Raw genomic sequence first — 25097 nt, 5'->3', positions numbered from 1 at the left:
TGTGGGGGCAAGAGTGGCATTGGCCACGCCACACCTCCACCGCCATCGTCAACGACGCTCATGTGTGTGTCTGTGTTTGTGCGTGTGCGCCAACGCACGCGTGTGTGCGTCTAGTCGCACTTGTTCACGTGCCAGTGTAGTGGGGATCGATGGCGTGGCGTGGCGACCCAAGTTAAATGCCTGCTGGTGGACGGTGACGGTGGCGAATAATTGAAACCGAACCTGGGCCCCTCTCCTGGGTCGACTCGTACGAGGCCGAGTCGGCCTGTCGCGCTGTGCGGTGACGAAAGGCGGCCGGGCGTGGTGTTGGCCGGCCACCCACCGCCCCTCGTGCGCGGTGCCCGGCCTCCGTCGGCGCGTCGCTCGCCAACTGCACTCGCCCCAACGGCCTGTTGAAGGCTACGTTGGCGTGCGCGAACGCACGTGCGGTCGCGCGCGTGCCTCGCCGCTGCCGTTTGCATCATTGACTCGCATTTTTCCGTGTTTTGTTCCACCTCCCTCCCATATCCTAGCTTCTGTCGCACAGCGCGGCACAGAGCATCCTGGACGACGTCACGATGGTGAGCGGCGTGCCCCAGCCTCCTCCTCCACCCCCCCACTACCCCCCTCCCCCCCCTGCTTTCACTTGCCTGTGGTGGCTCTCTCTGGGCATAGTTGCACAGCCCCCCCCCCCCAAACCACTTGCTCTTCCTGCTTCTTCCTCCTTCTGAGCACCGCTCCTCCCGTAGTCGTCTCTTCCCACCCCCCCCCCCCCCCCCAGCTATATTCGAGAATCAGAAACCTTTATTTAGCTTGGAGGAATCCGATGAGCTGTGGAGCTCTATAAATACAAATCCACGTTATATCAACGTTGTAATCGAGATTTAAATCATTATCTTCTCATTATGATGCTCATTCTCCCCCAGGAAAGCCTCGCCGAGTCTCATGACTCTCAGGAGGGTCCTGCCAAGTTTTAAAGGTGGTTGGGGGGCAGGGGGGAGTGAGGTGGGATCCAAATACAGCGATTTTCAGGCGTTGGTAGTTTGATCAAATGTTGACATACGGACAATGACGCTGGCACATAATTGGCCTGGTCTTACGGCTGATGTCATGGGATCGTCACCGTCCGTCGTGAAGCAGACGGTGCGTTGTTCTTCACGTACCTCGGCGCCTGGGCCCCTCTCCCGCCCCTCAGCCACCCTGGTGCAGTTGCACCGCCTGTGCGCTCTGCAACTCCGCCACCGTTAACGTGCAAACGTTGCGCTTCGGCTGGTGCCGCCGCCGCCGAGGTTGAAAACGACAAAAAATGTAACGAAAACAACGGAGTCGCGTTCCATAGCGGTCGTTACGGTAACCGCATCGGTACCGGTGTCGCCGTTAAGAAGGAACCGGCCAATCCCCTGCCATCTCGTCTAATGCTCTGCCCTTGTTGTGTTCCCCCCAACCCCCCTCCCTCACCGTGGCAGATTCTGGACGAGGAGGCTGAAGGCTTCGTGTTAAAGATGTGGAGGCTTCTCATCTACGAGACGGAAGTTCGTAAGATGGCGGTGCTCAAATGATGGCCGCCCCCCTCCCCTTCCCTGCCCCCCCCCCTCCCTAACTCCTCCGCTCACGTCCATTCCTTACGGTTGTCCTTCGCCGCCAAGTGTCCCTGTGTTTCGTCCGCGGACTAAATCACCCTTCCCAGCGTCCACGTTTATCATGAGGAGGAGACACCTGCCCGCCCGGCGCGCTTCGCCGCCTCGTGCGGCCCGCAGCCCACGAGAAGGGCCGTGGCACCCCCTCAAGCGGGAGTCCAACTCGACCGACCGCACAGAGGGGAGGGGTTGTCGCTCTTGGCGAGACTGAGGAATCGAAACTGAATCGTCTCGAGCCCTCGTTTTGTTTTCGTATTTACGACATAACTCTTTTTTGACTTGTTGTAAATATTGTTTGTAATCAGTGTAGAGTGATATAAAAACTGAGAGCTTGGTTTAAGAAATGGGTGTTGTGTGTGTTTTGTTGCAAGCGTTTCGGTGTGTACGTATGCGTGTACACGTGTGTGCGTGTGATCTGGGCAGTCCCATTGGTGAGCTCCTCCGGTAGGCAAGGCTGCGTTGGCTGGGTCATGTAGCCCACATGCCCAGCCACCGCATGCCGAAACAGCTGTTGTTCGGTCAAATAGAGGGGGCTAGACGGGCACGGTACGGGCTAGAGAAGAGATGGAGTGATGGTGGTACAGGAGGATGTGGAGCTGAGTGGACTTGCCGATGACTGGTACCAGCGGTGTCAAGATCGGCCTCTGGAGGAGGCTCGTGAAGGACGCTACTGGGCGGTTGGAGGCAGTCGCCCTCCAACAACAACGGAGGGCAGACGAGCGATGCTCACAACGAGCGGAGCGCCGGGTGGCTAAAACACAGCAAGTTGGCACAGTAGGGGGCACAGGTGGTGCATCTCAGTTGACCCATGGCACCTGGGTCTGCCCCGTGACGACCTGCCAGCAGGCGTTTGACACTTCACATGGCCTTAACGTGCACATAGCCTGGCACAAGCGCTATGGTGACATCACTGCCACTTCATTGTGAATGGCGGTTGTTGTGTGGAGAGGGAGGGCCGGTGGTCAGCGCTGCGCTACGAACGCGGCAACCCGAGTTTGATTCCCGCTTATGGCCAACACCAGTTACGATTATTTGAACTTATCCTGGGCCTCTCCTAGATTGACTCAGCCTCAAATGAGTACTATGGAGACAAAGGCTGTTGGGCGTGGTGCTGGCCACCCAGCTTCGTGTGCCATGCCGGCCTTCATCGGTGCTACTCGCGAACAGCACTTGCCCCAACAGTGTTAAGGCTGTACGGGGGTGGGGGAGGAGGGTCTTTGATGTCGATGGTATCTGAGAGTTGGATTTGGCCTCTTGGTCAGGAAAAGGTTCTCACACTGTACCCGACTTAAGTTCACGGGGTGTCCTTCACAACCACGTGGCATGAGCCGCGTCTGAAGTCAAGACGACACTCACAAGGCCGCGTTCGTGACACAACAATGGGGCTTCTTGCCACAAATGGACCACAATACCTTTGCTGATCTCGTCAAGGAACACAAACCAACTCCGGGTCACCCTCAAAGCAGCAGCGGTGGCGGCTTTTGACAAGGACGGTGGTCACTGCATCGCGCTTTCAGATGTGCTCGTGGCCGTCTGGAATGCTCTTCCTTACGATACTCGGAAGCCACGTTTCGGTCATCTCGATTGAAAATTGCTCTGCTTGGTTGTCCTTCCACCGCACCTCCGATGAGCACGACGCTCTGCTACGTACGGTGAGCAAGAAGTGCGACATGCGTACAACATACGACATGCATACAACATACATACAACGCGGCCGTCGACGCCAACTCACTCAGACGCACCGTCTACACCTCTGACTTCCACCGTCATTTATTTCCACCGCGATTGACACAATCATTTGTTAATTCCCAATCACTGCACGCAAACGCCCCCTTGGAGGCGATTTTAAAGATTTCAACCCTCACCACTCGCCACTAATCACAAAATCGCTTTTGATAATAATCCACCAAATCCCATGGACTCGCTTGCACCCCCCCCCCCCCCCATCTTGCGGTTCCACCAAAGCCCCCCCCCCCCCCCCACGTGTCGAAGCTACGCGAATCGCTGGTCAACCAAGGCCACTGCATGTATGTATGTTTAACTTCTTTTGCACCATACATTGCCAACCGTGCTAATTGGAAGCGCAGTCTTGAGTCGATGGGTAGTGTTTAGTCTATGTGCAGTATTCGTCTGGGTAGTATTAGTCTAAGTGCAGTGTTAGTCTATGGGCAGTGTTAGTCTATGGGCAGTCTGTCAAACTTATTTCGCTCACCCTACGTGCTAATCGCAGGTGCGTGGGGAAGGACAGCAAACTTTGTCTCCTGCGATCCAGCGCTTTGGGAACGAGGAGGCGACGGTGACTCGCCCCCACACCTGCCGGAGGTGTGTGGGGGGGTAGCGTCTTCAGTTGCCTTGGGACCCTGAAGTTCAATCCAGTTGTCGAAGAAGCTCCCGGCGAGTGTGGAGCTTAAACGTCGGACATCGTGCCGAACAACGCGCAGGAACAACCTGAAGACGAATCGGGAAGAGTTAAACACGACTGCGCGTAAAAAAAAATTCACCGTGCCACCTAAGAACGTCACCCCCCAGCCCCCTTCCCCCTCCGCCGGCCTCCTCGTCGTAGTCACAGTTGCTTGTAATCGGCGCGGAAGCCCGCACCGGTCACCGAGCCGTCGCTCACGAGGACGAGGAGGAGACGGTGCGACGTCGCCGTGACGACGGGGGGCGGCAGGGCGCGCCCGCAGAAGGTGGCGAGCGGGAGCGAGGCCGCGTCGGCGTCCCAGCCCTCCCAGAGCGACACGCGGTCGTACACGCAGCCCACGGACGCCTCCACGTCCAGCGCAGAGATCGAGAGGCCCACGCGACGACCCTCGGCAACCTCGATGTACCTGTGGGGGGGCGGGGTGGGGGGAGAGGTGTGAAGGCACCACGGTGGTTAGGAGATGTTAACTACCTCGCCCAGTATGCAGGAGGTCGTGGGTTCGATCCCCATCCTGACGACGCCTCCTGCTGTATATTTGGAGTCCTACGTCTCTCTATCTCATCATCATCACGGTGGTTAGGAGATGTTAACTACCTCGCCTGGTGTACAGGAGATCGTGGGTTCGATCCCGACCCTGACGATGGCTCCTGCTGTATATTTGGAGTCTGCGGTGTCTCTCTCACCATGGTCGAGTAGATTTTTTTCCGGGTCCTCAGGTTTTTCCCTCCCCATTTAGAATCAACATCACGCGTTTAGAGTATTTGTCTGCTATAAATGTCCACGTGATGATGATGATGAGGCAATTTGTTGAGCTATCATTTGTGATAGCCAGGTCACTGTATAGCTCAGTGGAGCCTTACCTGGTAAAATAAAAAAAGTTAGTAGTTAGTATTAATTAGTGAGGGATGTGAGTGGCATTGTCCATCACGTACACCTATGTGTCACCCGAAGTGGTTGTCGGCCCTTCTGTTGTCCATCGTGTAAACCCTTGAGTCGCCCCTTACGGCGGCGGTACTCGGGTCTGGGTCTGTGCACGGCTCATTCTAGGGTCAAGAGTTTGAGTTTGTCTCGGCTCGGACGTAGGGCACGTGGTAGGGTCGGGGTTGGAGTCGAGGTCGGCATGGGGGTGACGTACCAGGCGCACACTTGGTTCGTGGGGTACGGGCTGGGGTAGCCGGGGCTCTGTAGGGTCCCCGACGATCCGTTCAGAAAGCCCCCGCACTGCAGGGCTGGGGTCCGGGAGTTCGGGGGTTTGGGGCAGGAGGGAGGCAGGGAGACGGGGAGGTTCTCACTCAAACCGAAACCTCACACGTCCGCCGTCACATTTCTACAATTCGTCAGCGCGAGATCGTTCCACTTCCCGACGACCTTTGCCATCTCTCATGGAACCCCCACGCGCGATGCGCCGATCCATCCGCCTCTGGGCGCACGTCCCCAATTCCGTCGCTCCGTCTCCGGCGGCGGACGACGCGTTCCGTTCCTCGGCTGCCGCTGTGGCCAGCGGGCGTCGTCCCTCCTGGCCGTGGCGTCTCCTGGCCCCCCTCTCCCATCACCGCGCCTCCCCCATCACCCCCCCCCCACACTTATTTTTCTTTACAGTCAAAATATCCAAATAAAAAATCTTACCGTCCTATCGTATTACATGCGTCACCTCTTGTGAAAATGACACATTTGTCTTTTTTTGCACTTTAGATGTTCACGACTGTAGTCGGTTGGCCTGAGGCCGCACCTGCGTCGCTACAGCGATGCTGCTGCCCGCTGCTCGTATTGGATTTGTTTCGATGCTTTATTTGAATCAACAGGGAAATTTGACCTCTGTAGGCCCCACCCACTTATTCTATAGACCCGCCTGCTTATGCATCAGGCCACGCCCACATTGCTCGTCAGGCCACACCCACACTGCTCATCAGGCCACGCCCCTCGCGTCTTTCCTTTTTAGGCCCTGCCCCCTCTTCTTCAGGCCCCGCCTCTTTGTGTTCAAGCCCCGCCTGGCAGGACACGCGGAAGCCCCAAGTATGGAAGGATCATCCCAGGTGGCTCCAAAAACCCTGGCGCACGGCTACAAGGAATGATCTTGAACCGAATTTAGCACCCGCAACCCAGATCCTAACTCAGAAAACGCTAAAGATTTTTTTTTAAATGTCAGTTCTAACCTCGCATTTATCCGAGCCACCCCTCCACTCCTTTACTCCGGATAATGGGGAGTTGACCGAACCGCACCCCCCTTTCCGCAACTCGCCACAATCGGCGCACCACCTTGTGCCGGCTGGATGACGGCAAAGCCCCGGCTCACCGGCGGTGCTGAAGGAGGCGTTGAACCCTCGGCCCGTGACGGAGCTGTCGGAGGAGAAGGTGACGAACAGCTGGCGGTCACCGGGGGCGACAATGGCGCCGGGGAGGGGAGGTGCGGTGCCGCACACGGAGGCCAGCGGCACGGAGCTCGCGCCGTCGGCCCAGAGCCTCACGGCGTCGTAGGGGCACGCCGGGCCCGGCTCCACGTCCAGGTCGGAGAACGCCACTCGCGCCGCCAGCCCCACGGGCACCTGCCGGGAGCAACCGCGCCGGGTCGGGAGGTCACGGCCGCGCCGGGTCGGGAGGTCACGGCCGCGGCGGGGGCGGTGGGCACGGTGAGCACCGGTCCCTGGGGCGACGCGACCAACCAGTGGCACGTTCCGTACTCTCGCGCGGCGAAGTGCCGCGTGTTGCGCTGCGTGAGGTCGTACCGTCACGGGGACCGGCCTGGGCGTTGCGGAGTAGTGTCCAAGTGTTCGTGCGTTGGTGTAGCGTGGTGGTGGTGGGTGGGCATGGGGCCCGGTTGCAAGCAATTAAATGGGGGCCACCCCCCTCCCCCCCCCCCGTCCAATCGATTCGTAGCCTGGAACGCCGTGCCGGCTCCGCGTTGATGCTCACTCACGCGCACGGTCCACTGGCACAGCGCGCCGTCGGGGTAGCGCTGGGGGTAGCCGGGGCTCGTGAAGGTGCCACTTGTCCCCTCCAGCAGCCCCCCACAGACTGATAGAGAAGATTGAAGGTGGGGGGCAGAGTGGGGGGGGGGGGGGGGGGTCGAGAAGATGGTTTGAAGAAGAGTTAATGGAGTCAACAATATGTATGTTAACCTTGGCCACATGTGTTAAGTCTCGGTTCATGGATTTAATTTCTCTCAGAAAATCTCTTCGTCTGACCGACAAAGGTAGTCAGGACTAAAATGAAATACAAATTTTTACTGACGATCATGCAGCTTATGCTGCTGCTGGCGACACCGCTACCGCTGCTATGGCTGTCGCTGCTGCTGCTGGTGCCGTTGTTGAAGATGATGACTATAATTGAACGCGTCGCCGCGCAATCATTCGCTCGCTCTCGAAGACGGGAGAACGACTGAGTGGCGTCCGGAGGAGGAACCACGGACAAGCGGGAAGGCAGCAGCAGCAGCAGCAGCCACCACGCGGTGGTGAGGAGCCGCCACCAAATCCCTCACCCCCACCAGCTGCTGCCGATGCTACGGCTTGTGCCGACGCTGCCGCTCGTGCCGATGCCGGCGATGGTACCTGGACACGCGTCAGAGCCACACGGCCGGCTGTCGCTGTCAGCGCCCGTGCAGGTGCCGGGCTCGGTGAGGCAGGAGCGCGTGCGCTGCTGGGTGCCGCCACCGCCGCACGAGACAGAGCACGGAGACCAGGGCCTCCACTCTGCCCACACGCCTGCGACACGCGACATGCCGGGGACACGCGACACGCCCGTGATGCCATTAACACGTCACACGCGACACGCCAGTGACGTCAGTGACACGTGACACACGACACGCCGGTGACGCCAGTGACACGCGGCTCCGAAGTTTGGGGAAGCATCTATTCTTGAAACAACAATGATAATCATTGACATTATAATTTGTATTCCTCTTGTTCTACCACACCCCCCGTGCCTCCCGAGCCCCTAACCCTACCCCCCCCCCCGGGTCCCGTCCCCCCCCCGTGAGCCCCCCCCCCCCCCCCCCCGTGAGCCCCCCCCCCGTGAGCCCCCCCCGTACCCTGCGTGCTGTTGACGGAGTAGGCAATGCGGAAGCCCCTGGCCGTGACGCTGGCGTCCGTGACGAGGCGCACCACGGCGTGGTCGCCCTCCGTGACGAAGCGGGAGCGGCTCAGGGCCTGCACGGAGCCCGGGCACAGCCTGGGTTCGGCCACGCGGACACGCGGGCACGCTAGTCAGCATCGCCATCGGCAACATCATCAGCACGCTAGTCAGCATCGCCATCAGCAACATCATCAGCACGCTTGTCAGCATCGCCATCAGCAACATCATCAGCACGCTAGTCAGCATCGCCATCAGCAACATCATCAGCACGCTCGTCAGCATCGCCATCAGCAACATCGTCAGCACGCTCGTCAGCATCGCCATCAGCAACATCGTCAGCACGCTCGTCAGCATCGCCATCCGCAACATCATCAGCATCTCCCGCCATGTCGAGACACATCAGCATCGCCAGCATGCCGCAACGGATCTTTAGCATCATCAGCATGACGTTATCAGCAGCAGAATAATCAGCAGCCTCATGAGCATCAGCAGTATGATCATCATTCCTGCATTGGCATGTTTTCTCCAGGGGTCCTGTATTAGGGGGTGTTATCGGTGTCCTTTATTAAGGGGTGTTATAGGGGTCTTCTACTAGGGGGTGTTATAGGGGTCCTCTACTAGGGGGTGTTATAGGGGTCTTCTACTAGGGGGTGTTATAGGGGTCTTCTACTAGGGGCTGCTATAGGGGTCTTCTACTAGGGGTGTTATAGGGGTCTTCTACTAGGGGTGTTATAGGGGTCTTCTACTAGGGGTGTTATAGGGGTCTTCTACTAGGGGGTGTTATAGGGGTCTTCTACTAGGGGTGTTATAGGGGTCTTCTACTAGGGGTGTTATAGGGGTCCTCTACTAGGGGGTGTTATAGGGGTCTTCTACTAGGGGTGTTATAGGGGTCTTCTACTAGGGGTGTTATAGGGGTCTTCTACTAGGGGGTGTTATAGGGGTCTTCTACTAGGGGTGTTATAGGGGTCTTCTACTAGGGGTGTTATAGGGGTCTTCTACTAGGGGGTGTTATAGGGGTCCTCTACTAGGGGCTGTTATAGGGGTCCTCTACTGGGGGCTGTTATAGGGGTCTTCTACTAGGGGGTGTTATAGGGGTCTTCTACTAGGGGCTGTTATAGGGGTCCTCTACTAGAGGCTGTTATAGGGGTCCTCTACTAGGGGCTGTTATAGGGGTCCTCTACTAGGGGCTGTTATAGGGGTCCTCTACTAGAGGCTGTTATAGGGGTCCTCTACTAGGGGCTGTTATAGGGGTCCTCTACTAGGGGCTGTTATAGGGGTCTTCTACTAGGGGTGTTATAGAGGTCTTCTACTAGGGGTGTTATAGGGGTCTTCTACTAGGGGGTGTTATAGGGGTCTTCTACTAGGGGTGTTATAGGGGTCTTCTACTAGGGGGTGTTATAGGGGTCCTCTACTAGGGGCTGTTATAGGGGTCCTCTACTGGGGGCTGTTATAGGGGTCTTCTACTAGGGGGTGTTATAGGGGTCTTCTACTAGGGGCTGTTATAGGGGTCCTCTACTAGAGGCTGTTATAGGGGTCCTCTACTAGGGGCTGTTATAGGGGTCCTCTACTAGGGGCTGTTATAGGGGTCTTCTACTAGGGGTGTTATAGGGGTCTTCTACTAGGGGGTGTTATAGGGGTCTTCTACTAGGGGGTGTTATAGGGGTCTTCTACTAGGGGGTGTTATAGGGGTCTTCTACTAGGGGGTGTTATAGGGGTCTTCTACTAGGGGTGTTATAGGGGTCTTCTACTAGGGGGTGTTATAGGGGTCTTCTACTAGGTGTGTTATAGGGGTCTTCTACTAGGGGTGTTATAGGGGTCTTTTACTAGGGGGTGCTATAGGGGTCTTCTACTAGGGGGTGTTATAGGGGTCTTCTACTAGGGGTGTTATAGGGGTCTTCTACTAGGGGGTGTTATAGGGGTCTTCTACTAGGTGTGTTATAGGGGTCTTCTACTAGGGGTGTTATAGGGGTCTTCTACTAGGGGTGTTATAGGGGTCTTCTACTAGGGGGTGTTATAGGGGTCTTCTACTAGGGGTGTTATAGGGGTCTTCTACTAGGGGTGTTATAGGGGTCTTCTACTAGGGGGTGTTATAGGGGTCCTCTACTAGGGGCTGTTATAGGGGTCCTCTACTGGGGGCTGTTATAGGGGTCTTCTACTAGGGGGTGTTATAGGGGTCTTCTACTAGGGGTCTTATAGGGGTCCTCTACTAGAGGCTGTTATAGGGGTCCTCTACTAGGGGCTGTTATAGGGGTCCTCTACTAGGGGCTGTTATAGGGGTCCTCTACTAGGGGCTGTTATAGGGGTCCTCTACTAGGGGGTGTTATAGGGGTCTTCTACTAGGGGTGTTATAGGGGTCTTCTACTAGGGGGTGTTATAGGGGTCCTCTACTAGGGGCTGTTATAGGGGTCCTCTACTAGAGGCTGTTATAGGGGTCTTCTACTAGGGGTGTTATAGGGGTCTTCTACTAGGGGGTGTTATAGGGGTCTTCTACTAGGGGGTGTTATAGGGGTCTTCTACTAGGGGGTGTTATAGGGGTCTTCTACTAGGGGGTGTTATAGGGGTCTTCTACTAGGGGGTGTTATAGGGGTCTTCTACTAGGGGTGTTATAGGGGTCTTCTACTAGGGGGTGTTATAGGGGTCTTCTACTAGGTGTGTTATAGGGGTCTTCTACTAGGGGGTGTTATAGGGGTCTTCTACTAGGGGTGTTATAGGGGTCTTCTACTAGGGGTGTTATAGGGGTCTTCTACTAGGGGGTGTTATAGGGGTCTTCTTCTAGGGGGTGTTATAGGGGTCTTCTACTAGGGGGTGTTATAGGGGTCTTCTACTAGGGGGTGTTATAGGGGTCCTCTACTGGGGGTGTTATAGGGGTCCTCTACTAGGGGGTGTTATAGGGGTCTTCTACTAGGGGTGTTATAGGGGTCCTCTACTGGGGGTGTTATAGGGGTCCTCTACTAGGGGGTGTTATAGGGGTCTTCTACTAGGGGGTGTTATAGGGGTCTTCTACTAGGGGGCGTTATAGGGGTCTTCTACTAGGGGGTGTTATAGGGGTCTTCTACTAGGGGCTGCTATAGGGGTCTTCTACTAGGGGGTGTTATAGGGGTCTTCTACTAGGGGCTGTTATAGGGGTCTTCTACTAGGGGCTGTTATAGGGGTCCTGTACCGTGCCCCTGCCGTGTCTGCGCCCTGCGTGCGGATCTCGACGTAATCAAAGGAGCAGTAGGAGACGCTCTCCAGCGACGCGTCCTCCACGTACAGCGTCACCGTGCCCCCGGGGGGGGCCTGGGGGGTGGGAGGGGGTAGGGACAGGGAGGGGGTGGGACAGGGTGGGGGTGAGAGAGGGAAGGGGTGGGACAGGGAGATATTAATGGAGGGCCTAGAGGCGGCCGGCTCATCCCAAGCCTCCGAGCAGGAGTGCAAAGCAAACGCCGATCCTGAAGTTATCCCGCATCCCTAACACGAGCCCAGCCCAAACCCTGCAATTAACCCTACATCTAGCAACAACTCTGACACTAACAAAGGCAAAGATTGCCCCTAGAGAGCCTTCATAGGCTGTTGGGGCACGTGCTGTTAGCGAGTAGCACCAATGATGGCCGCCTAAAACTGACACACTGCCCGTAACATTGACAATATCACTTCCCCTAATACAACCCCTAACACTACCCCGAACACTGACAACACTACCCCTAACACTACCCCTAACACTACCCCTAATAATGACAACACTACCCCCCGCTCCTCCACTCACCTGGACGAGCCAGACGCAGTGTGCGTTGTTGGGGTAGGCAGCCGGGTACCCGGGGGACGAGATGTATCCCTGGGTGGCGTTCAGCAGCCCGCCACAGACTAGCGCGCCGCACATAGTACAGTACAACATTGCACCGGCACAGTACAACATTGCATCACATAGCAGCAGCAGCACCACCAAACAACCAGAACAACATTGTATCATGATACAAACAAATCTGAATAGGTTTGAGCCTTTCTGGAAATAAAACAAGTGTCCCATAGATACAACTGCTCACCCCAAGATAATACCCGTCAGCCGCCTATCACCTTATTACAGACCAATTCAGACCTTACTGGTCACCCCGTGCCCTTAGAAATCTGAACGTCCATCCTACAAAGCCCCATCACAAGGGAGGAACACAAATAGACAAAAACAAGTTTTTGCCCGTATTGAAACGGCTGTACGCTGTATGGACCTGAAAACTCAATTCCTCTGTACAAGAATACGGGGTAAACCGTACAGGTTGACAGCTTTGCGAGCTATAAGTGCTCTGATATTTGCATCGTCTTTGTACTGTTCGCCTGTTGGCGTTCTCTGGTGGCGAGACAAGGCCATGAAGTTGGCAGCCGTCTCTGGTGTAGGCCAATCAGTTTCAAAGACGAAGCAAACATTAGTCACACAGTGCCGACTGCTTCACTGCAGCAGCAGTAACTGCAGGTGGACACTTAGCGCACACGCCGTTGAGCATACACACGGCTGTGTGTGTGTGGGTGCCGGCAGGGCGGAGGAACTGGGGCAAGGGTCACGGTAGACCTCGTGGGGAGGCCCCTGGAACCCTCTGGTGGGTTCGAGAAGGGAGGCGTGGCTAGGGCGGAGCCAAGCCGCGCCGAGGGGAATAAAAGCAGCGGAGAGCGGGGAGCTCCGGGCTGTCGGTTCTGGGAGTGGACTCGTCTCGTCGTCGCTGGCGATGCACAGTGCACATCTACTTCATGAATGGAGCCACAGCAGTGCGATTGTGGCTGTACAACCCAGTCGACGGACCGCACAGCAAACCCATAGAGACCCATAGAGGCTTGTGGAGATACGAGGAGACAGACACTCAGATACATATACACATCGAGATAGACTCAGAGAGTCAGACTCGTAGATACATAGAGACACTGTAATACATACTCATAGATTTACACTCATAGACAGATATACATAGACTCCGTGATACACAGACATCAATAGCTATTGAGAGCCATAGAGATACATTAATGAAAAACCACAGCAGTGAGACTGTGGCCATGTAACCCACACTACGGACCGCACAGTGAGCCCACTATCGTCTGCGTTCCTTCAATGGAGGACGAGGAACAGCAAGACGACACGAACTCTCTCTGTTGATGGCGTCTCGTCGTGGCCAGAAGACCAAATGTTGAATGTTACCAGGTAAGGCCCCACTGAGCTGTGTAGCTCTTTTTCAGAAGCGAACTGGCCACAAATGACAACTCAACGAAGTGGCTTATCACCACGTGGAAATGTACAGCAGCCAAATACTCTAAAAGCATGCGTCTAAAATGTGGAGGGAAAACCCGGAGGACCAGGAGAAAAATCCACGCGACCACAGGGAGAGAGACACTAACTCCAAATATACAGGTGTCAGGGTCGGGATCGGGATCGAACCCACAACCTCCTGTATACCAGGCGAGGTCATTAATCTCCCGTCACCGTGGCGGGATGTTATAGTCTACCCTTCCTGCCATGTTGTCTGCCATCATCGCACATCGCGCAGCAGAAACCCCACAGCGCACATCACAGCATCATCGCAGGAGCATCATCACACCCAAGCCTGGCTGCGTGAACACGTCCTGGCACAGGTCTCCCGTGAGTCCGTGCGGGCAGAGGCAGCGATCGCAGCCCGGAGCAGGGATCCCGCCGTACAGACACGGCAGGGAGCAGTCTCCTGCACGGGGCGGAGGGGGCATAGGTGAATGGAGACATCATTGAGCGATGGAGGTGATTGAGGGAGTGGGTGGTGAATGAGTGATTGAGCGGGCGGGTGAGAGGGTAAGTGAGCAAGTGAGTGGGTGCGTGCGCGTGTGGGTGAGAGAGAGGGTGTGGGGAGCTCATGGTCAACACCAGTGACGATTATCTGAACTGATCCTGGGCCTCCTCCCGAAAGGGGTCGAGCGTGGTGCTGGCCACCCACCCCCTCGTGTGCCGTGCCGGCCTTCATAGGTGTTCGGTAACCGTACTTGTCCTAACAGTCTGTTAAAAAACTATATGGGGGATATTTGTTTTTGAATTGGTGGGTGAGTGGCTTGGTGAGATTGTGTAGGTGAGTGAGTGTCTTGTTGTAGCCTGCAGTGTGGTGGATGAGATGAAACAGTCTGGTAAACTGACTCCTCAAGATGGGTATAGGAATCAGAGTGAAGCTACAGGAACAAGTAACCATGGTGATAGCGATGTAAGAGTGACGAGAAGGTGATTGACCGAGTGGGTGGGTATATAAGAGATCGAGTGGCTAGCCGGCCTACGATCCATCCTGAGTTTCACCAGATTGGATTGTGCGAGGAGCTCAGAAATCATTGAAATATCCGGACACATCGTCCATCATTAGCTGGGTCACGAAGCCTGCATTCCCAGCCACCACATGGCCAAGCAGCTTCTGTTTGGCTAGATAGATGGGGATAAACGGGCTAGAGAAGATATGGGCTGATGTGGCACAGGAGGATGTGAAGCTGAGTGGACTCGCTAAGTACTGGGGAGACAAAGGCGGCCGAGCGAGCGTGTTGTTACCAACCAACCATCTCATGTGCCGTGCTGGCATTCATAATTTTATCAGGTACGGCCGATTGACCTGTATAGCTCATTTTCATAAGCGACCTGGCCACAAATGATATCTCAACGAAGTGGCTTATAATGTGAAAATGTATAGCAGTTAACGACTCTAAACGCGTGTTTCTAAATATGGAGGCAAAAACCAGAGGATCCGGAGAAAATCCACGTGACCACGGGGAGAACGTGTAGACTCCAAATATACAGGCGTCAGGGTCGGGATCGAACCCACGACCTCCTGTACACCAAGCGAGGTCGTTAACATCTCGCCACGGAGGTGCCCCACACAGCACTTGCCCCAACAGTCGGTCGAGGCTACATGATGGACATTTGTCTTTGTGCCCCTACCGTGACAGTTGTAGATGATGTTGGCCAGCTTCACGTCGAGGAAGCTGAGCCCCTCCCTCTGCCCGATCCACCCTCCCTTCTCCGGGTCCTTCACCCGGATCGTCTCACTCACGCCGTCCTTGGAGAACGCCTGCGCATGTGACCCCGACACCACGTCACATGTTCACAAGTCAACATGCCGCCGCGTCACCACGTCAACAAATAATAATACTCATCATAATGATGTACATGTGTAAGGCGGCACATATTTAATCTGTAGATCCCAATCAGGAAATGAACAGAACCTGCACTTTTTTCAAAATTTCTTGTTGTGGATTTCACACCTCATGACGATTGCTTGTGTTGCAGTCGAAACGTCGTGAGAATTTTATTGTTTTGTATTTTTATTATTTTTATTGTTTCCCTTCTACGTGATGACTTTACCGAAAGAACCAAGAATATGAATCCCTGCAGTCACGAAAGCTTTAAATCAAAATTAGAACCTGCAGGGTTCACGGTCAGAACGAGGAGGTCAAGGCTGGTTTAAAGAGTCAATTAAACGCTTTTTTACTCAGGAAAAAGGCCTCACTGAGTCTCAAGACACTTTTTTGGGAGCGTCCTGCCAATAACTCACAGTATTGGACGATGTTGCCTAATTCTCGGTGGCAAGATGTTAACTACCTCGCCTGGTATGCAGGAGGTCGTGCGTTCGATCCCGACCCTGACGCCTGCTGCTGTATATTTGGAGTTTGCACGTTCTTTCCGTGGTCAAGTGAATTTTCTCCAGCTCCTCCGGTTTTCCCCTCCACATTTAGAATCAACATGCGTGTTGCGGCTTTGGCGGCTATAAATTTCCACACGATAAGCCTTGAGCTATCATTTCCGGCCATCTCACTTTTGAAAAAGAGCTATATAGCTCAGTGGGCCTTAACTGGTAAAATAAAAGGTTTAGTTTAGCATGTGTGTGATCCAAGCGGAGTCCATTTGCAGGTACATTGTTCAGCACTGGAATATATTTGTCCAATACAAGTTATGTTGTACGTAATTCCTCGTGAGCTATGGAAGAAAAGCTGAGAACCAGAAAGAAACCCATGCAGAACAGTGTGAGAGAACACACTTCACACTCACTCATTCTCACACACTCACACCCATGCACAACAGTGGGAGAGAACATACAAACTCCACGCAGAAAGGCACCCAAGTCGGGACTTGAACCTAGGCCCCTTCCCAGTGCGAGGCACGGGTGTTGCCCCGGTGCCACCCTGCTCACCGATGTACGTCGATCAACTGACCTCCTGGCAGGCACGCGAATTTGCCAACTGGTCCATTTTTTCAGCATTGCGATATTTTACCCAATGCCAGTTACAACATATGTGTTTTAGCAGCGTTCCGGACAATTCCGGCTGGAATTATGCCCGGCCGGCCACGCGTCCCGTCCCGCACGCACGTACGTTGCGACTGTAGTGCATGACGGACTTGAGGTCGTAGGGCACCCCACGCGGATCTGTCGCGCTGTAGACGGCGAACTGGCCCAGCTGCCCGTCCTGGACGTTCCCCTCCTGCACCGAGATGAAGGCGTCGCGGTCCGGGCGGGACTGCTCGTGCACGTAGCCCACAGCGTGGCCCAGCTCGTGCGCCACTGTGCCCACCTGGGCGCGCACAGACAAAGATCCCCCATATAGCCTTAACAGACCGTAGGGGCAAGTGCTGTTAGCGAGCACCTATGAAGGCCGGAACGGTACACGAGGGGGTGGGTGGCCAGCGCCACACCCGACCGCCTTTGTCTCCCCAGTGGCGATGTTTACACACCGCACCAGGTACTCATTTCAGGCTGAGTCGACCTAGGGAAGGCCCAGGACCGGTTCAGATAATCGTCACTGGTGTTGGCCGTGAGCGGGAATCGAACCCGTGTCTCCGGGTTCATAGCGCAGCGCGCTAACCGCTTACACTACCGCACGGACACGCACGCACATGCACACACGCACGAACACACGCACGAACACACGCACGCGTGCACGGGGCATAGCGTGTGATGATCATAATGGGACGCTGCGGTGGCGAGATGTTAACTCCCTTGCCTGGTGTGCAGGAGGTCGTGGGTTTGCTTCCGATCCTGACGTCTGCTGTATATTTGGAGTCCGCATCTCTCGCTCTCTCATGTCATCATCATCACGGTGGCAAGGAGATGTTAACTACCTGGCCTGGTATGCAGGAGGTCGTGGGTTCGATCCCGACCCTAACGCCTGCTGTATGTTTGGAGTTTGCGTGTCTCTCTTCCCGTGGTCGCGTGGATTTTTCTCCGGCTCCTCTGGTATTTCCCTCCACATTTAGAATTATCATTACACGTTTAGAGTATTTGGCTGCTATAAATTTCCACATTTTAAGCCACTTCGTTGAGCTATCAAACTTCGTAAGTCGAATGTTCGTAAGTAAAGAGGTCCATGTGCTGTAAAATATATTCACACTCATCGAGTGTAGAGTTCGGTGCAGCCATAAGGTTGCATTGCCCATCAAACACCATAGCCGAGTAACGCAGTGCGTTGCTGCGCTCTGATATGCCGCGACGAATGTAAATAAACATTCTGTGACCCATCGCGATGGGTCACAGAATGAGTATTTAAATAGCACTTCAGTGCATTTATTTATTATTTTACTCCCCCCTCCCCCCCATTATAATAATGGTAACAAATCCAAAGTTTCGTTTTGCTGAAACTTTGCACGTCGAGGTATTACCATAAATGGCCAATAACCCCTTCATATATAGAGGACCGCAGAACTTGGGGGGGAAATTTGGCACCGGCTCACCACCTGACTTTGCCATCTTCCCGGCTTGTCCTGTGGTTCTATCTGTCTCTCTCTCTCCTCTCTGTTCGAGAGCGAGTGAATGAGTACTGCATGTTGACTGCATTTACAAGTTGCAATTACGATGAGTTGCAAGTTGAGACTATTGCCGTTACCAACTTTGTGCGTGTCGCTCACTCACCCCCTCGCAGCCGCGGCCGATGGACACGACCTGCTCGCCCACGCCGATCATGCCCACGAAGGACCAGCACCTACACACAGGCAGCACAAGCAGGGGCAGAGATGACCATGAGGGTTGCGTGTGTGTGATCCTTGTGGTGATGACAGTGGTGGTAATGGTAATTATGATTGATATTCGGGCTTATTACGACAGTGGTGGTAACGAGGATTGTAATGCTGCTGACAATGATCATGATGATATTACTGATAATTATCATTATGATTCTGCTGCTCATGAAGATTATACTTCTGCTGCTACTGCTGCTCATGCTACTGCTGATGATGATCATTGTGATTCTTCCGCTACTGCTGCTGATAATTATGCAGCCGATTCCGCTGCTCATGCTATTGTTGCTAATGATGCTGCTGGTACCGCTGATGATGATGATGGTACCGCTCATGATGGTACCGCTGATGATGGTACCGCTGATGATGGTGCTGGTACCACTGATGATGCTGCTGGTACAGCTGATGATGATGCTGGTACAGCTGCTGATGATGCTGCTGGTACCGCTGATGATGCTGCTGGTACCGCTGATGATGCTGCTGGTACCGCTGATGATGCTGCTGGTACAGCTGATGATGCTGCTGGTACAGCTGATGATGCTGCTGGTACCGCTGATGATGCTGGTACCGCTGATGATGCTGCTGGTACAGCTGATGATGATGATGGTACCGCTGATGATGATGCTGGTACAGCTGCTGATGATGATGGTACCGCTGATGATGCTGCTGGTACAGCTGATGCTGCTGCTGGTACCGCTGATGACGACGAAGCCGGCCTCACCCGCTGAGCGGTTTCAAGGCGACGTAGTTGGAGTGAGTGACCCCGCGTAGAGCGGCCACCTCCCGGGGCACGAATCGAATGCAGGTGTTGTCCTCCCAGCTCGCCATGGCCGCGCGGATTCCATTGAGGGCCGCTACGCCTGTGTAAGGGATAACGACAATTGAAGTCAGAACCGGGATCTCTACATAAGACTGCGGGAGGAGGAATCCGATGAGCTATGAAGCGCTTCTCCCACAGATGTCTCCAGTATGGGGCGGGTGGGCAAGTCACAACAGGAAACAATTACAAGCACCAAACCGATAGGTGTGCAAAATAGGAAAGATGGTAAGCAAGTCACTAAATATGAATAATCATAAATAATTTTTTTGGTTCTTTCGGTAAAGTCACGTAGCAAGGAAACAATAAAAAAGGCACTTTTTCAAATTTTCTTGTTGTTTTTCACACCTGATGATGATTGCTTGTGTTGCAGTCGAAACGTCGTGAGAATTTATTGTTTTATATTTATATTTTAAATTATTTGATTGTTTGCCTTCTACGTGACTTTACCGAAAGAACCAAAAATATGAATCCCTGCAGTCACGAAAGCTTTAAATCAAAAAATAATAAATCACTTAAATTATATAAGTCAGAATTATTAAGCTTGGGCAAGGCCACAACAACAGTCCCAGACCACACCAAGATAGCACCACTCAGTAAGTCGCCTCTTAATGTAAATGGGACATTAACATTGAACTATCGATACGACACAGGTGAGGATGAAAGTTACAAGTCGCTCACGGTATTCGCTCATTTCTCGCAAGGAGCGACCACAGACGAGCGGGAAGGCAGCAGTCAACAATTTTGTCCAAGTTCTGTGGTCCTCTATGTACGAAGGTGCTATCGGCCAATTAACGAGTGTTTACATGTGGAACATTCCACATTATTATGGCGGGGCAAGTCACAGGAGCAAGTGGCGATCACAGATGAGCGGGAAGGCAGCAGCCACGCGACGAGCCGGGCGTCAACAATTTTGTCCAAGTTCTGCGGTCCTCTATATATGAAGGCGCTATCGGCCGATTAACGAGTGTTTACATGTGGAAAATGCTACGTTACTATGGCGGGGCGAGTCTATCCACCTCACTAAAGCACACATAATACAAATGTGAAACACATGACTGCACTGTATATGCTTCATTCATAACTTTGTAGAATTATAAAGTTACAGGAAAGTGACATCGCGATAATCGTAATATTGTCACATCGCGGAGACCCTGGACGATAAATGGAAGGCGACAGAGGAGGTTACGAGTGGATCCTTGAGGAGGTTACGAGTGAATCCTTGAGGAGGTTACGAGTGGATCCTTGAGGAAACAATCTACAGAACAAGGTGGAGAACGGTTTGGGGAGGAATTTTGAGGTGAACCTTTCTACACATGGTGGAGACATCTTGAGGGAAACTATCTGCAGAGTAAGCGAGGTTTTGGGGATTAATCTGAGGGAAACTTTCTACAGAACAAGATGTAGGAGGGTTTGGGGAGACATCTTGAGGGAAACTAGCTACAGAACATGGTGTAGGAGGGTTTGATGAGAAATCTTGAGGGAAACTAGCTACAGAACATGGTGTAGGAGAGTTTGAGGAAATATCTGAGGGAAACTAGCTACAGAACATGGTGTAGGAGGGTTTGATGAGAAATCTTGAGGGAAATTAGCTACAGAACATGGTGTAGGAGGGTTTGAGGAAACATCTGAGGGAAACTAGCTACAGAACATGGTGTAGGAAGGTTTGAGGAGAAATCTTGAGGGAAACTAGCTACAAAACATGGTGTAGGATGGTTTGAGGAGAAATCTTGAGGGAAACTAGCTACAAAACATGGTGTAGGAGGGTTTGGGGAGAAATCTTGAGGGAAACGATCTACAGAACAAGGTGTAGGAGGGTTTGGGGAGAAATTTTGAGAGAAACGATCTACAGAACAAGGTGTAGGAGGGTTTGGGGAGAAATCTTGAGGGAAACTAGCTACAGAACATGGTGTAGGAGGGTTTGAGGAAACATCTGAGGGAAACTAGCTACAGAACAAGGTGTAGGAGGGTTTGAGGAGAAATCTTGAGGGAAATTATCTACAGAACAAGGTGTAGGAGGGTTTGGGGAGAAATCTTGAGGGAAACTAGCTACAGAACAAGGTTTAGGAGGGTTTGAGGAGAAATCTTGAGGGAAATTATCTACAGAACAAGGTGTAGGAGGGTTTGGGGAGAAATCTTGAGGGAAACTAGCTACGTAACAAGGTGTAGGAGGGTTTGGGGAGAAATCTTGAGGGAAACTAGCTACAGAACAAGGTGTAGGAGGGTTTGAGGAGAAATCTTGAGGGAAACTATCTACAGAACAAGGTGTAGGAGGGTTTGAGGAGAAATCTTGAGGGACATTATCTACAGAACAAGGTGTAGGAGGGTTTGGGGAGAAATCTTGAGGGAAACTAGCTACAGAACAAGGTGTAGGAGGGTTTGGGGAGAAATCTTGAGGGAAACTAGCTACAAAACATGGTGTAGGAAGGTTTGAGGAGAAATCTTGAGGGAAACTAGCTACAAAACATGGTGTAGGAGGGTTTGGGGAGAAATCTTGAGGGAAACGATCTACAGAACAAGGTGTAGGAGGGTTTGGGGAGAAATTTTGAGGGAAACGATCTACAGAACAAGGTGTAGGAGGGTTTGGGGAGAAATCTTGAGGGAAACTAGCTACAGAACATGGTGTAGGAGGGTTTGAGGAAACATCTGAGGGAAACTAGCTACAGAACAAGGTGTAGGAGGGTTTGAGGAGAAATCTTGAGGGAAATTATCTACAGAACAAGGTGTAGGAGGGTTTGGGGAGAAATCTTGAGGGAAACTAGCTACAGAACAAGGTGTAGGAGGGTTTGGGGAGAAATCTTGAGGGAAACTAGCTACAGAACAAGGTGTAGGAGGGTTTGAGGAGAAATCTTGAGGGAAACTATCTACAGAACAAGGTGTAGGAGGGTTTGAGGAGAAATCTTGAGGGAAACTAGCTACAGAACAAGGTGTAGGAGGGTTTGGGGAGAAATCTTGAGGGAAACTAGCTACAGAACAAGGTGTAGGAGGGTTTGGGGAGAAATCTTGAGGGAAACTAGCTACAGAACAAGGTGTAGGAGGGTTTGGGGAGAAATCTTGAGGGAAACTAGCTACAGAACAAGGTGTAGGAGGGTTTGGGGAGAAATCTTGAGGGAAATTATCTACAGAACAAGGTGTAGGAGGGTTTGGGGAGAAATCTTGAGGGAAACTAGCTACAGAACAAGGTGTAGGAGGGTTTGAGGAGAAATCTTGAGGGAAACTAGCTACAGAACATGGTGTAGGAGGGTTTGGGGAGAAATCTTGAGGGAAACTATCTACAGAACATGGTGTAGGAGGGTTTGAGGAGAAATCTTGAGGGAAATTATCTACAGAACATGGTGTAGGAGGGTTTGAGGAGTAATTTTGAGGGAATCTATCTACAGAACATGGTGTAGGAGGGTTTGGGGAGAAATCTTGAGGGAAATTATCTACAGAACAAGGTGTAGGAGGGTTTGGGGAGAAATCTTGAGGGAAACTAGCTACAGAACATGGTGTAGGAGGGTTTGGGGAGAAATCTTGAGGGAAACTAGCTACAGAACAAAGTGTAGGAGGGTTTGGGGAGAAATCTTGAGGGAAATTATCTACAGAACAAAGTGTAGGAGGGTTTGAGGAGAAATCTTGAGGGAAACTAGCTACAGAACAAAGTGTAGGAGGGTTTGAGGAGAAATCTTGAGGGAAACGATCTACAGAACATGGTGTAGGAGGGTTTGAGGAGAAATCTTGAGGGAAACTTTCTGCAGAACATGGTGTAGGAGGGTTTGAGGAGAAATCTTGAGGGAAACTAGCTACAGAACATGGTGTAGGAGGGTTTGAGGAGAAATCTTGAGGGAAACTAGCTACAGAACATGGTGTAGGAGGGTTTGGGGAAACATCTGAGGGAAACTAGCTACAGAACATGGTGTAGGAGGGTTTGGGGAGAAATCTTAAGAGAAACTAGTGAACAATGGGGAGGAGGGGTTTGGGGGAAAATACTTGAGGAAGGGGGTGAGGTTTGGGAGGTCCTGAGGGGTCCCCTTACTGAGCATGGGGTCCAGGCTGTAGGGCACCACTGCGAGCGGCCATCTTAGGGCGAGGTCCGAGGCGGCCTTGCGCGAGGCACCGCCTGGGCCCCACGGAGCCAGAAGACGCGAGATTCTTGCCTCCTGCTCCAGAGTCATCATCATGTCTCCCTCCCGCACCAGCTGCCCCTTAGCCCAGCTCTTCACGCCGCTGTTGTGGTCAGCGGGACCGGGGGGCACCTTGGGGCAGAGGCCGCGGCGGTCGTCATCATCATCGGCGTCACAGTCGGTGGGCACCGGTGACGATACCGTACTGATGAGCCCTCATCAGGATGAAACCGATCTATGTGTGTCGTGGCCAGCTGTCAGTCTGTCACACGTGTTCACAATTTGTTTGATCTTCTTGGTTCTTTCGGTAAAGTCACGTAGAAGGGAAATAATAAAATAATACAAATAAAATTATATTGTTTTATTTTTATTATTTCCCTTCTACGTGACTTTACCGAAAGAACCAAGAAGATTAATCCCTGCAGTCACGAAAGCTTTAAATCGAAATTTGTTTGATGTTGAGCTAAGGCAACAGGACCACATTTGCATTTCTGCAGGAACAGTTGAGGGTTTTTGCATAATGCACGAGGCTGAGTGATCACCATCATCAATGGTATCGGCATCATAATTATAATGATGGTGTTATCAGCATCAGTTTCTGGTCATCATCGTTATAACGCATAATTAGCAATATCATCATTAGTCATCAGCGTCATACCATGATAATTGTGATCACGTGATCATCAACAAAGTTATTACCACCACGATTTGTAGTCCTCGTCAACATCACTGCGATACCAACCAACGCTAACGTCACTCATCTTCACCCACAGAAATGAGTGTAATCATCACCACCTTCAATCATCATCATCATCATTATGATATATACCATAATCATGATCACGATTATTGCCATGGTCATCACATTATCATCATGGTTGTCCTCAATCATCATCACTATAAGTGATCATTATCATCACGATCATGTATGACCATCATGGCCACCAGCACAGCAACCAATCATCATCGCAGTCACCGTCATCAACTACTACCAACACAAATCATCATTATCATGATTATCAAATATGCCAAATTCATAATCTACCAGCAAATTACTCAATTGGGATTAAACACATCATCGCATTAATCGCCCCCCGACTGGCAGACTAATGTCCAATAGCAGGCCAGGCGCTGGAAGTCATTATACCGCACAGGGACAGCTGCCACTGGGGATGGCTTTTCACGTGCGTTGGTATGTGAGATGGAGAGCGACCTGGAACGCCTCAACTTCGAGGAGGACGGCTCTATCAAAAACAAATCATCATCACCATCACTCACCACCACCTATAGCACCACCAACCACCATCATCACTACCACCACGAACCATCACCAACATCAACATCATCATCACTATCACCGTCACCAACCATCATCAATATCATCATCCCTACCACTAACCATCACCAACATCATCATCACTACCACCACTAAGATCACCAACATCACAATCACTACCACCACTTACCATCAACATCACCAACATCACAATCACTACCACCACTAACCATCACCAACATCATCTTAATCACTACCATCACCAACATCATCATCATCATCACTACCACCATTAAGATCACCAACATCACAATCACTACCACCACTTACCATCATCAACATCACCAACGTCACAATCACTACCACCACTAACCATCACCAACATCATCTTAATCACTACCACCACCATCACCAACATCTCACCATCTTCACCGCTCTTTTCCTCTCCACGGCAGGGCCGGCCTTCACTTCGCTGCGCGGCGCAAGCGGACTCGTGCGACACCTCCAGCAGAGCGAGGCTCCCAGTGCCACAAGGATGACGATGCTGACGCTCGACCGGGCCATGTCCTCGTTCCAGGTTACCTTACAGGAGGCTCTCTGCATGCGGCGCTTGGGTGCGTGTGGGGTGGGGGGGCTACCTTTATAGCCCCCCACCTAGGAGGCGTCACCGGTGACTTTTGAGAAAGAGGGGCGCGGCGTTTGCGTGCCAGGCTCGGAGGAGACGGCGAGAATATTTACATCACAAACTTGGCCACTCGGAGCCACTAATCCCCTGCTTGAGCCACGGTTGCGCAAATGTCACGGAGTCGTGGTGGTGGTGGTGAGACACGG

At 52.7% G+C, this 25097-nt stretch overlaps 1 protein-coding gene across 1 annotated transcript; it reads right to left on the bottom strand.

Moving 5' to 3' along the window:
• Positions 1 to 3602: 3602 nt before the first annotated feature.
• On the bottom strand, positions 3603 to 24946 carry LOC133356271 (blastula protease 10-like). Its single transcript, XM_061573692.1, has 15 exons — positions 24690 to 24946; positions 22903 to 23122; positions 18792 to 18930; positions 17967 to 18036; positions 16435 to 16632; positions 15005 to 15134; positions 13662 to 13781; positions 11852 to 11949; positions 11267 to 11385; positions 8063 to 8202; positions 7584 to 7736; positions 6953 to 7050; positions 6332 to 6581; positions 5174 to 5267; positions 3603 to 4444 (listed from the first exon to the last, which is right to left on the bottom strand). Exons 1-15 carry the CDS (start codon positions 24867 to 24869, stop codon positions 4180 to 4182), a joined length of 2274 nt encoding a protein of 757 aa, XP_061429676.1. The 5' UTR covers positions 24870 to 24946; the 3' UTR covers positions 3603 to 4179.
• Positions 24947 to 25097: the final 151 nt, after the last annotated feature.

Source organism: Lethenteron reissneri, chromosome 53, assembly GCF_015708825.2.
Source record: "Lethenteron reissneri isolate LAM-NWPU_2019-01 chromosome 53, ASM1570882v1, whole genome shotgun sequence".
NCBI classification, from domain to species: Eukaryota; Metazoa; Chordata; class Hyperoartia; order Petromyzontiformes; family Petromyzontidae; genus Lethenteron; species Lethenteron reissneri.
Note: the sequence above shows the minus strand (reverse complement) of the source record. Positions and strands in the feature narration are given on the sequence as shown.

Coding starts and splice junctions, on each gene's coding strand:
- LOC133356271 (XM_061573692.1), bottom strand. CDS start 24,869: ATGCAGAGAGCCTCCTGTAAGGTAACCTGGAACGAGGACATGGCCCGG. Junction 11,950..13,661: donor GTTCACGCAGCCAGGCTTGG/GTGTGATGATGC, acceptor GCGGCGCGCTAG/TCTGTGGCGGGCTGCTGAAC. Junction 6,582..6,952: donor TGTGCCAGTGGACCGTGCGC/GTGAGTGAGCAT, acceptor TGCTCCCGGCAG/GTGCCCGTGGGGCTGGCGGC.